Consider the following 12,959-nt stretch of genomic DNA (forward strand, 5'->3'; position numbering starts at 1 on the left):
ACACCCAGATCGGACTCGGATCGTGCTTCCTGACCTTTTTTCACTCGGTACCCCCAGGGGTGTACCACCCAGGGGGACATATGGGGTCAAATGTCTCCAGTCAGCAACCATTTAGTCATGGGGGGCGCCCCTCACACCCCTCCTCCTTCCCCCCGGGGTCCTTAGAAGAAGAAGAGTTTGGATTTATATCCCCCCTTTCTCTCCTGCAGGAGACTCAAAGGGGCTTACAATCTCCTTGCCCTTCCCCCCCTCACAACAAACACCCTGGGAGTTAGGTGGGGCTGAGAGAGCTCCGAGAAGCTGTGACTAGCCCAAGGTCACCCAGCTGGCATGTGTGGGAGTGCACAGGCTAATCTGAATTCCCCAGATAAGCCTCCACAGCTCAGGTGGCAGAGCGGGGAATCAAACCCAGTTCCTCCAGATCAGAATGCACCTGCTCTTAACCACTACGCCACTGCTGCTCTTACACTGACTTCAAGACCTGGTGCAAAAAAGGTTGTTTGATCGTGATGGGGGAGGGCCGAGGGCGGCTGCCCATACAGGGAGGGGGGGGGGAGCGGAAAACTCAGATTTTGCACCGGGCTACATTTTCCCCAGATACGCCTCTGCATACCCTTGAACCCCCATATTAGCAAACCCCTAATGAATTTTTTTTCATGTACCCCAAAATGCTCTGGTTCACCCTAGGTTGGGGACCACTGGACTTGATTTCTTCGGATTCCGTCTGGTCTCCTGGCTACAGAGATCAGTTCTCTTGCAAAGAAATGGATGCTTTGGAGGGTGGATTCTATATTGTTATACCCCAAAGGTTACCCCTCCACACCCTCGAATGCTGCCCTCCATCTTCCAGTTTTCTGAAGTTGGTAACTCCTACACTTGATCTCTTCACATTGTTATGGGCTGTACTCTGCTTTTCTTAACTCTCTCCATTACCTTGTGTATGGAGGATAGGTGTGTTGGTGGCTACTAGCCACAGTGACTAAAGGGAACCTCCACTTTCAGAGTCAGTATACCTCTGATCAGCAGTGTCCAGGAGCCAAAGAGATCAGTGAAAGGCCTTAAATAGCTCTCACACGCCTCTGTTACTAGCTCTCCAGAGGAACTGGTTGGTCACTGTGTGAGATGGGGTGCAGGACCTAGAAAGGACCACTGGTCGAGATCCAGCAGGGCTCAATTCTGGAAATCCCTCGACCTCTGTGTGTGGCCTGCTGTTAGCTCCCTCCGGAGGAACTGGTTGACCGCTGGCTTGTTCGAGCAGGGATGTTGGACTAGATGGGACCACCCATCTGATCCCAGCAGAGGCTCTTCTAGGGTTCTTATTAGGGGAAGGCCATGTCCTCTCTATGCACCCTCCCAGAGGAACTGGGTGGCCACTGTGTGAGGCAGGATGCTGGTCTAGATCAGTGGTGGCCGTAGACCCTATGGCCACACCCGAGGTGCCAGAGGTGGCACTCAGAGCCCGCCTCTGGTGGAGACGACGTGCAGAGTGCCCCCCCCACATCTAAGAGCTGAGCCTGGGCCACTGGGCTCGATTATTAGCATTAAACCTAGTTTTGGGGGAAGCAGTGTAGGTAACCCTGTTAAACGCTGTTAACCCACTGATTTTCATGCGCTGAACTAGGAGTAAGCTCGGTTGCTGGCAATGGGGCTTGCTGCTGAGTAAACCCTCCTAGGGTCGTGATTCACCCATTGAAAGAGTTGCATGGTTGCTTCAAAGCAAAGCCACCGACTACCACCAAGCTTACTCCTTAGTAACACATGCCTTGGAGCCAACTATTTCTCTAAACTAAAACCTCAGTATTCAGGTTAAGTTGCCATATTGGCACTTTGTGATAAATAAGTGGGTTTTGGGTTGCAGTTTGGGCACTCGGTCTCAAAAAGGTTCGCCATCACTGGTCTAGATGAATCCTTGGTGTGATCCAACAAGCCTCTTCTGATGCATTTGTGTTTCCCTCCTCTTGTTATGCATTTTGTGTATGCGCCTACCCCCCATGGGTCGTTTCACTCTTTTGCATACAACTGCGCGCTTCCATTTGCATGCTGGGCCGAGCTTTGATGGAGTGGTCACTGACAGATGCAAAATAGCAGACGCAGTAATTGCAGTTGCGGTGAGAACAGGAGCAATAATCACTGACATGGTAATAATAACTTCTTTCTCTCCTTCCTATTTTGCTTTCCTGACGGCAAAGATGACCTACAGAATTGTAAGTCTTTTAGGAAACGGGGCGGGGGGAGATTGGGGAGGCCAGAGGGAATTCGCAGCCAATGGGAGTTGACATTTTTTAGGAGGGGCGGGCTTCTTTGGTGGCTGGCAGCTGAAGCCGATCGCCCTTTCTCACATCCTTCTGTGAGTTACTTTATTTCGGCCCTGCTTAAGCAGGGCGGGACCAGGTGTGCCAAATCTTTGGTCCTACAGGGCAGTTTGCACAAAACCCAGCTTGTATTCGTAGTATTTTCACGATTCCTTCTGTAGGACATTTCACGGCAGGAGATAGACAGTGCAGTAATAAATGCAGTCCAGTTGGACTGCAATACCTGAGGGACCGCCTCACCCCATATTGCCCCGTTAGGCCCCTCTGCTCCTCAGAAGAGCACCTACTGGTGATCCCTGGCCCAAAAGTGATCTACAAGGCCCCCACCTGGTGGAACAGGCTCCCTGCAAGACAGACCTGTTCCACCAGGCATTTGGCCAGCCTGGTGAAATACATCTACCATTCCATCTGGCCTCTCGTGGGCACGAGGGTGGCGAGGGGAAAGGAATACGCCATCTGCATTTTTATGATTCTGGATTTTTATTGATTATATTGAACTGATTTCTACTGTTTTTAAAGTATGTTTTAAGACTGTTGTTCACCGCCCTAAGCCCCTAGGGCAGTGGTGGCGAACCTATGGCATGGGTGCCAGAGGTGGCACTCAGAGCCCTCTCTGTGGGCACTCACACACAGAGTTCATCATGTGGGACATCTAGGACTCACACACATACATCTAGGCTGGCCTGGGCATGATCCTTTACCTGGGAGTAAGCTTGGTTGCTGGCAAGGATCATGATCCACCCATTTGAAGCATTGCACAGTTTCTTCACTAAGTTTACTCCCTTGAGTAATGCGTTGCCCTTTCGGAACCAACCGTTTGTTCTCTAAACTAAAACCCTCAGTATTCAGGTTAAATTGCCGTGTTGGCACTTTGTGATAAATAAGTGGGTTTTGGGGTTGCAATTTGGGCACTCGGTCTCAAAAAAGGTTTGCCATCACTGCCCTAGGGGGAGGGTGGCTAAAAAGTCCAATTCAAAAACAAAAGAACAAAAAGCGGTACGAATGAAATTATTTGGAACAGTGATTGGAGGAATGAGGTAGAAAAATGCCATGAATACACTCGAGCCATCAAGAAGAGAACTTATGGAAGCGAGGGTTAATGCAGTTCTGACTGCTCATTAGTGGGTTTTCAGATTTGTTTAGAGAAGCTGTTTGAGTTGTAGTATAATGTATCCCAATAATCCACATGTATGTTTAGAAATAGGGCCATGATCTGTACCATAGACACATGGTAGACCTGGTTCACTCGACTAACTAGTAAACTGTTAGGATTACTCAGTCTTTGGACACAAGTCATTTTTGTGTCCAAATTGTGTATGGTTGATCCTTTGGTTGCACAATCCCCTTTCCTCAATTCGGTAAAGAATCTTTGGCTGTGGCTTATCACTTGCAATCCCTTTCTCTGCTCTTTGCAGTGTGGAAACCCCCCACAATTCACGGCGCAGCCGGAGGAGGAGCATATTGTGTTCCCGAATGATGACATTATCCTGAAATGTGAGGCCACGGGGAACCCTCCTTTGACGTGAGTATGGGAAATCCCTGCAATGCTCCCCTTGAAAAGAGAATCTGGTGTATGTGTGTGTGTGTCTTCCTGCAGAGTTTTTATTTATTTATTTATTTATTAAATTTATAGGGCATACCTTACCTCTATCCCAGAGGAGGCTCGAAGTGACTCACCAGCTATGACTGGTTTCCAAGAACAGTAAATCAATATAACATCAAATCTAACTCTATTAAAATTTCAGCAGCAATTAAAACAATAAATACAGATTAAACAACAAGGTTGTGTGAAAGCTCACACACACTGGCGCCTGGTCTAAAGGCCAAAGGAGAAGGGAGGAGAGGCAGGGCTCCAGGATGGGAATCAGGGCCCTACCAGGAATGGAAAAAGGCAGCTTAGTTCCGGTTTCAGTGGGGGGCAATAGAACCAGCTGACCAGCTCCCCCCCCCTCCAAAAAAGACCCGGTGGAATAGTCTGCCAGATCTTACAGGTGGCCCCCTGTGGCGAATTCACCAAGGTCCCGCAGGGTCCGGACAGCTGGAGGTAGAGCATTCCACCAGGCAGGGGCCAGAGCCGTTAAGGCACTGTTCCCCAAATGGTTAGGAGCGGAAGCGCTGAGTTACAGTTGGAGGATGAGGTTCGCTGTAAAAGACTACAGAATGCTCTAGTGGTGTGGTTGGCAGATTGTTCTGGTAGAAGGATTCCTACCAAGTTCCCTCAAATGGCCATCTGTAGAGTTGCCAACCTCCAGCTGGGCCTTGGAGATCTCACTGAATAACAGAGGTTCTCCAGGTGAGAGAGATGAGTTTCCCAAGCTGCTTTGGGATGGAGTCCACAACATTATAGCCTGCTGAGGTATCTTCTCTTCCCCAAACCTTGCCTTCCCAGGCTCCACCGCCTAAATCTCTAGGTATTTATTTATTTACTTTAGTTATATTTACTTTAGTTGTTTACTATAGTTACATTCTGCCTTTCTCCCCAGTGGCGACTAAAAGCTCTGCTGATCGGTTGTAAGAGGCTAAAAGTGCGTAAATGACCAAAGTCACCCAAGGCATAGGGGAGATTTGAACCCCGTTCTCTCGGGCCCTAGTCTGGAGCTTTAGCCACCACAACACGCTGACTCTATTTCACATCCAGAAGTGCGCAGTCCTGGTCATCAGTAGTATAAAGGGAAGGAGGGAGGCATCGTGGCAGAGCTAATCTCATCATACCTTGGAAGCTAATCCAGGCTGATAATTGAATGGGAGACCAGTGAGGAAGACTCTGCAGAGGAAGGCGGTGGCTCACCACCTCTGCTTCCTACTTGCCTTGAACACCTTTTGCTAGTGTTGGGCTGAGCCATTGGAGAGCTGCTGCTGGCCGGAGTAGGCAATATGATCTTTGGTGGACAGGTAGCTTCCTGTGTTTCATACGTTTCACGACAACCATGTCAGGTACTGTTGGCCCCAGATTTCAGGTTGAAGGGATATGAGAGGTAGTGTTGTGTAGTGTTGAACCAGGGATCTGGGAGACCCAGGTTCGAATCCCCACTCTGGCAAGGCAACTCACTGGATGATCTTATCCTAGTTATACTCTCTCTGCTTGACCCCCCTCACAGGACTGTTATGAGTAGTGTGACCATTAGTCCCGTTTTTATTTGGGACCTTCCACGCTTACACCCTTTCAGAATTAGTCCCTCGTCCGAGGGGTTTAGAAAGAATCCCGCTTTTGGAGGCTGCACCTTAATCATTTGTTGATACATTATTTCTTTCAGTTGGGGAACCAGGTTTGTTAAAAGATTAACTTCAACACCTTTGATGAAAGCTCTTCCCTTAAGTTCTGCAAACTGCCGGTATGATGATTAACTTCACCTTCTTATTGACCCAGCATGTCTGTTAATAGATTAATCCCCCTCCCTCCATGGGGGGAGTTGAGGTGTTTGAGAGGCTGTTCTTTAAAAAGTGTCCAAGGAAGTATTGCCCGCTGATGAAGGCTTCCACCTAGCATAACCAGCGGGGCAGGGTGAGACAAAGCAAGGCACGTGGCACCCGATGGGCAGCGGGCGGAGGATAAGCCGCACCGCCTGCTGCTACGGGGCTGAGGCCGAAGATGGGTCCGGCGGCCGGCCTAACGGCGGCCGTCGCCAGGGAAGCGCCTGCGCGCTTCCAGCGAAAGCCCGGGCAGGGAGGCTAAGCCCGCGCAGGCAGCGCCAGGCGGCTGCGGGCAGAGGGATAACGCCAGCCTGCTGCTTGCAGAGGCTGAGGCGAAGATGAGCTCCGGGCGTGCACCGGCCTGGCCCGGCCGCCCGTGGCGCCCGCCTGCGCCAACCAGCGGCGAGGCGGCAGGAAACAAAGCCGGTACACGCGGCCAGGCCAGGCTTCTGGCGGAGCAGGATGCGCCGCCTGCTGCTTGCAGGGGCGGGCTGGAAACATCGGTCGGCTTCGGCCTGGCGACGCCCGGAAGCTGCCCGCCATCGCCAGCAAAGAAGGCCCGGGTAGGAGTTCAAAGTCACACATTGACGCAGTAGCGAGCGGCTGCGGGCAAGGATACCCGCCGCATACTGCTTGCAGAGGCGGGCTAAGATGGGTCCGGTCAGCCCGGCTGACTCGACGCAGCGGCAGCCCGAGGCGAACCAGCCATGCATAGCGGCAGCGAAGGCGGGCGGGGAAAAACTGGAAGCCAGCGGTAGCTAGACGAGCTGCGGGCAAGGATGCGCCCGCCCTGCTGTAGGCCGGCGAATGGATGAGTCGTCGGCGGCACCGGCCTGGCCCGAGCCCCTTGCGAAGGCCATACCATACCGCAACCAGCGAGAAGCCGGGCAGGGAGGCAAAACCCGTAACGCTTGACCGGAGGCGGCTTCGGGCAAGGATATACCGCCACGCCCTGCTGCCTTTGCAGAGGCGGGCGAAGATGATCTCTAGCGGCCTCGGCTCGGCCGGCAGCTGGCGCCCGCCACTTAACCAGCGAAGGCGAGGCAAAGCCAGTAGCACGCAGTGTCAGGCCGGGCTTTCGCGTGGCAAAGGGATACGCCAGCCCTGCTGCTTGCAGAGGCTGGCGACAATCAGCTGACACCGCTCACCTGGCCCGACCCCGCCAGAAGCGCCATACCATAACCAGCGAGAAGGCGGCAGCGGAAACTGGAAGCCCATACGGGCGCTATCTCAAGGCCAACTGCCGGGCAAGGGATACGCCATTCCTGCTGCTTCTGCAGAATGGCGGGCGAATGAGGGTCAGCGGCTTCCGGCCTCGACTCGGCCGACCCCGCTCAGCTTTCGCCGCTAGCAACCAGCGGCAGGGCGGCAGGAGGCTGAGCCAGGCGGTACGCGGCCCTGGCCGGCCCTTGAACCGGGCAGGATGCGCCCCTGCCCTGCTGCTACAGGCCGACGGCGAAGATAAGGTCAACCGACCTGGCCGGCCACCCGATGAAAGCGCCCTTCGCCAGCCAGCAAAGCGGGCAGGAGGCTGGGCCAGCGGTCGCGGCCTGGCTGGGTCCCATGAGCAAAGGGATGCACCCGCCTCTGCACTGCTTGCAGAGGCCCGGGCAAAGATGGGTCCGGGCGGCTCGGGGATACCCGGGCCGGGACGCCTTGGGGAGAAGCACCCGCTCACCATAACCAGCCCGAAGGTGGGCAGGGGGGCAAAACGCGGGCGCCAGGAAAGCAGTAGGAAAGGAGAGGGTCATGGCAGAAAACACACTGGGAGATTATTGAGCTTGTTCCTCCCTGGCTGGCTAAAGTAGGTGACTGAGTTTGCGGTAAAGCGTTCTGCCCCTGGTGGCATGGGGATGGAGAGGGGCACAGTTTGCCCATGCCTGGTTTCTACTAGGTAAAACCTTCTTCCCCTGGTGCCCATGGGGATGGAGAGGGGCAACAGCTTTGCCCATGCCTGGTTTCTGCTGGCAAAACTTTTCTGCCCTGGTGGCATGGGGATGGAGAGGAGCACAGTTTGCCCATGCCTGGTTTCCCTGCTTTAGGCAAAACTTTCTGCCCTGGTGGCATGGGGATGGAGAGGGCACAGTTCCCCTTATGCTCTGGTTTCTGCCCTGGCAAAACTTTCTGCACTGGTGCCATGGGGATGGGAGGGCAGAGTTTAGCCAGTGCCTGGTTTCTGCTGGCCAGGCTTTCTACCCTGGTGGCATGGGGACAGAGAGGGCACTGGTTGCCCATGCCCGGTTCCTGGTGGCAAAACTTTCTGCCCTGGTGCCATGGGGATGGGGAGGGCAGAGTTTGGCCAGCGCCCTGATTTCCTGCTGGCAAAAGGCTTTCTGCCCTGAAGTGCCATGTGGGAATGGGAGGGCAGAGTTTGGCCAGTGCCCTGGGATTCTCATTGCTGCAAAGGCACTTTCTATCCCTGAAGTGCCATGGGAGGGAGATTTTGCTGCATAATCTGGCAGAAAAAATAGTGAGGATCTGTAATTTGGAACTCCATTTTTTGTAACTGTAAGTGGCACCAAAAAGCATAGGATCCATATTTGGGGGGTGGGGGTGGGGGTAGTCTGTGCATATAGGAACATAAAATGTGTGATGTGAAGAGGTGAATTTGGGGTTACTCCAGTGCAAAAAATCCTGAGAGTCCATGAGGATCTGACTTTGTGAACCTGAACCAAGCGGTGCCATGTGGAGCATGGCATGCAGGATTATTATGTTCAGACGTATGTGATGCAGGGTATGAGCTGCTGTGATGTTCTGAGGTGATTTTGGGAATTTTGACCAAGAGTGGAAGAATCGCTTGAGGATCCATGTTTTTCAAGTAGGTTTTTTGCACCACTACGGCACCATGAAAGCGTGGACTTTATTATGTGATTGTTGTGTTTATACATGTGGCTAATGACTGGAGTTGTGGATAAATTCTGGTGATTTTTGGGGACTGATTTAGTGCAAGCAAATCATGCGAGGATCCATGTTTTTCAAAGCAGGGTTTTGTGCCACTGCAGCACCACAGAGCATGGGATCGCGTGATTGTTTTAGTGCTTCCCTGCAGGAAGATAAGACATGTTCTATAATTTTTATGGTGATTTCATTTCGATTCCAGTGTAACCAAAATCATATGAATTCATGATGATCTGGTTTTAAAATCATCTGCATCTGGTTTTACACCAGATTTCAATGAAGTTTGGGCATGTTCTATATTAATGTGATGGCCACTTTGAGATGACCTGGGTGCAAAAAAAACTTTTTGTCTCATGGTGGAGGCGGTTGCGAAGGCCGGGCGGACACTTATATTTTGCCCCAGGAGCTCGAGGTTCCCAGCTACTTCGCCTCTGGCAGTCACGGCAACCTCAGCTGCGCTACGGCACTTCACTGTCTGGGGCCTCCCTGATGTTTCCCGCCCACCGTGTTGCTCTTTTGCTATGTGGTCAATGGCGTCCCACTTTACCAATGTTAAAATCTGGTCACCTTAGTTATGAGGATACACTGGGGGAGAGGAGACTGATGTAATCTGCTTTGGGTTCCCATTGGGGAGAAAGGTGGGGTATCCTGAAAGGGTCCCCTAAGAAGAAGGTACAAGATTTGAGCTGGTTCACGGCTCACAGTACCCAATGGATACAATGGATCACTATAGATGTGATTCTAGTCACTATAGATGTGATTCATAGCAATTGCCAGATGGGATACAATGAATCACTATAGATGTGATTCTAGATGGTGGTCGAGTATTGGTCAATTGCTGCCCATAAGAACCATCCTGCTAGGGATCGAGACCAAGGAGTCCATCTAGTCCAGCAGACACTCTGCCACTGCAGTGGCCCACCAGGTGCGCTTTGGGAGCTCACATGCAGGGATGTGAAAGCAATGGCCTCTCTGCTGCTGCTGCTCCTGAGCACCTGGTCTGCTAAAAAGGCACATTTCTGCAATCTCAGATCAAGAAGGGATCAAGATTTGGTAGCCACAGATCGACCCTCTCCCTCCATCCATCTGACCAAGCCCCTTTTAAAGCTGTTCAGGTTAGTGGCCATCCCTCCCCCCTGTGGCAGCATATTCCAAAACACCAATCGACATGCGTTGCGTGAAGAAGTGTTTCCTTTTATTGAGTCCCTAATTCTTCCCCCCAGCATTTTCAATGTATGCCCCCTGGTTCTAGTATTGTGAGAAAGAGAGAAAAATTTCTCTCTGTCAACATTTTCTACCCCAGCTACTGATGGTGTAAATGTTGCCACTGCCAGTAATTGGCTGGTACGAGCATACACATGCCGTGCCAGTATCTCCTCTTACAGCTGCCAGGCAGCTCTGCGCCAAACAGATATCAAATTCTGCCGATATTCAGATGCCCAGCATGCCAATAAAAATGTTCCTGTGCTAGAGCCATCACTGATACTAAGTCTAGTTGCTTCGTCGAGTATTGTGATTCAGTCTGTGGGCATTTGCGCAGGGGCAAAAGGTACTTTCGGAAGGTGAAAAAAATGCTTTGTTCTTAGGTGTCCCGTCACGTCCAGCAGAGTCCTTGAATTAGCAACGCAACCTTCAGTCCACTCATGGGCCCCGTTAATGGATTAAAAGCTTTTTGATTGACTAAAAAAGAGACAGCTGATTTTTCTGACAGACCATGTGGCATTTGCAACCTAGATGGCCACTAGGCAAACTCTATGCTGGGGATGATTAGGAAAGGAATTGATAATAAAACTGCAAGGATTGTCGTGCCCTTATATATATAAGCTGCACGATGGAATGCGACCGCACTTGGAGTAACTGTGTTCAGTCTCTGAGGTAAGCCACATCTCAAAAGGATATCGAAGAGATTAGAAAAAAGTGCAGAGACGGGCAGCGAGGATGATTGTGGGGCTGGGGCTCCTGGCCTGTGGGGAGAGGCTGCAGCGGTTGGGACTGTTTAGTTTGGAGAGGGAGACGATCTGGGAGGGGATTAGGATTGGGAAGTCTATAAAATTATGCCTGGGGTAGAAAAATGTTGACAGGGAGAAATTTTTCTCTCTTTCTCACCAATACACTTCAGAACCAGAGGGGCATTCATTGAAAATGCTGGGGGGAAGAATTAGGACCCTTCAATAAAAGAAAATACCTTCTTCACACAACGATTAATGATTGGTGTTTGGAATATGCTGCCACAGGAGGTGGTGATGGCCACCTAACCTGGATAGCTTTAAAAGGGGCTTGGACGCAGATTGATGGAGGAGAAGTCGATCTATGGCTCCCAATCTTGATCTTCCTTGATCTGAGATTGCAGATGCTCTTAGCAGACCAGAGTGCTTTCGGGAGTAGCAGCAGCAGCAGAAGGCCATTGCTTTCACCTCACTGCCTGTGAGCTCCCCAAGGCACCTGGTGTTGGGCTCACCGCTGCAGTAGCAGAGAGCTGGACTAGATGGACTCCTGGTCTGATCAACAGCAGGCTAGTTCTTATGTTCTTATGTTCTATTATTGCTGAGGGTCAGCATTATATTGATCATGCAATCTGTATTGCATTTTTGAACACTGCACTGGAGATGTCCCTGGCCGGACCGTGGTCAGCGGCCAAGTGTGGCCTTTTTAAGTCACTGCTTCCTGACGCTCATAGGGTCAGGTATCTCCCCGTGCCAAACGGTCTTGGTCTTCCCTGTATTTTCCTTCTCTGGAAAACCCTCTTTATGCATCCTCTACAAGGTTCTGGCCGAGTGTCCCTTGACGCCCCACTACGACGCTTTACGGATCACCCTAACCTGCGCCTTTGTTCTTGTGGCTGCCAGCAAATTATTTCTCACTCCAGCTTTGCATTTCCATAATCAGATCCCTGTCTCACAAAATCCACAGTCCCTGTTATTTGCAATACAGTGGTTAGGAGGGGTGGACTCTTATCCGAAGAACCACATTTGCTTCCCCACATACGGCCTGCGGGGCGACCTTGGACGATTCCCAGGTCTATCCGAACTCTCTCAGCCCCGCCTACCTCACAAGGGGATCTGTTGTGGGGAAGGAAAGGTGATTGTGACCTGCTTTAGAGACGCCTTAAAGCACAGGTGTCAAACTCGCAGCCCTCCAGATGTTTTGGACTACAGTTCCCATCATTTCTCAAACCCGCGGGCCTCCAGATATTATGGGCTACAGTTCTCATCATCGGGGATGATGAGAACTGTAGTCCATAATATCTGGAGGGCCGCAAGTTTGAGAAATGCAAATGATAAAAAACTGCTCTTCTCCTCCTCTTCCTCCTCCCCCCCCCCACTACCCCTGAATGCTGCAAACCCTGATTTTACATTGTCGTCCCTCACCATCTCCTACAGAAAGCACCCTCCAGCCCTGTCAACACCCAAGCACGGGACCTCCTGAATCTTGCCTCCTGTGTCACCTTAATGCTGATACGTCAGACCCACTTCCTGTAGGGCTGCCAATCTCTAGGTGGCCCCTGGAGGCTTCCCTGCTGCACTCCAGCCAATCAAGATCAGTTCCCCTGGAGAAAGACAAGGAGGGTGGACTCCTTGTCTTTATACCGTGCTGAAGTCCCTCCGCTTCCTAGCACCCCCTCCTTAGGCTCTACTCCCCCCCCCCCTCAAAGCCTGGGTGTCTCCCAATCAGGAGGAGGCATCCCAACGCTCCTCTATTCTAATCAGGCTTTGTATAGAATTGCAGTCGTGTGCTTATCTCCCGGAGGCTTCTTCCATGCCAAGGTGCCCTTGTTTCTAGTTGTCCTGCACCCTTCTGGAGGGACTGGTGGAAGGGTGGGATTTCCTTCCTTCCCTGGTTTCCACCTAATAGGAGGTAGTGGTTAGATCATCCTACTAAGAGCTGAGTTCCAATCGCCGCTTTGCCGTGGAAGCTTTTTGCCACGTGACCCAAAGCCTTCACGCGTTTTCATCATCACCTACACCACAGGGTTGTCGCTGTGAGGATGAAATGGAAAAGGGAGGGATAGAAGCCGCTTTGGGCCCTCTTGGGGGGGGGGGAGCCTGGGGGGAAATGAAGTAAATACAAGAATGTCCCCATCTGCTGAGCCTTTTTTTTTTACACCTTGGTTCGGCAGGTTCCGCTGGACCAAAGATGCGAAAGAGTTTGACCCACAGAAGGAGGCGGGGGTGACCCGTCTGAACGGATCAGGGACCCTACTGATCACAACGAGCAATGGAATCGGGGCTTCCAGGTTCCAGGGGATCTATCGATGCTACGCGGGCAACGCGTTGGGCACGGCCATGAGCCTCGAGAGCCGCGTCGTGGTTGAAAGTGAGTGCCCCTCCCCTGCTATTA

The 12,959-nt window shown here is 51.8% G+C and overlaps 1 protein-coding gene across 1 annotated transcript in view; it reads left to right on the plus strand.

Moving 5' to 3' along the window:
- Positions 1-2,189: 2,189 nt before the first annotated feature.
- LOC125427911 (neural cell adhesion molecule L1-like) overlaps positions 2,190-12,959 on the plus strand; it is a 41,564-nt gene continuing 30,794 nt past the window's right edge. The window contains 3 exon segments of the mRNA XM_048487477.1: positions 2,190-2,204; positions 3,728-3,834; positions 12,739-12,935. Coding sequence (XP_048343434.1) covers positions 2,190-2,204; positions 3,728-3,834; positions 12,739-12,935 — 319 coding nt within the window.

This window comes from Sphaerodactylus townsendi, linkage group LG03, assembly GCF_021028975.2.
Source record: "Sphaerodactylus townsendi isolate TG3544 linkage group LG03, MPM_Stown_v2.3, whole genome shotgun sequence".
Lineage (NCBI taxonomy): Eukaryota > Metazoa > Chordata > Lepidosauria > Squamata > Sphaerodactylidae > Sphaerodactylus > Sphaerodactylus townsendi.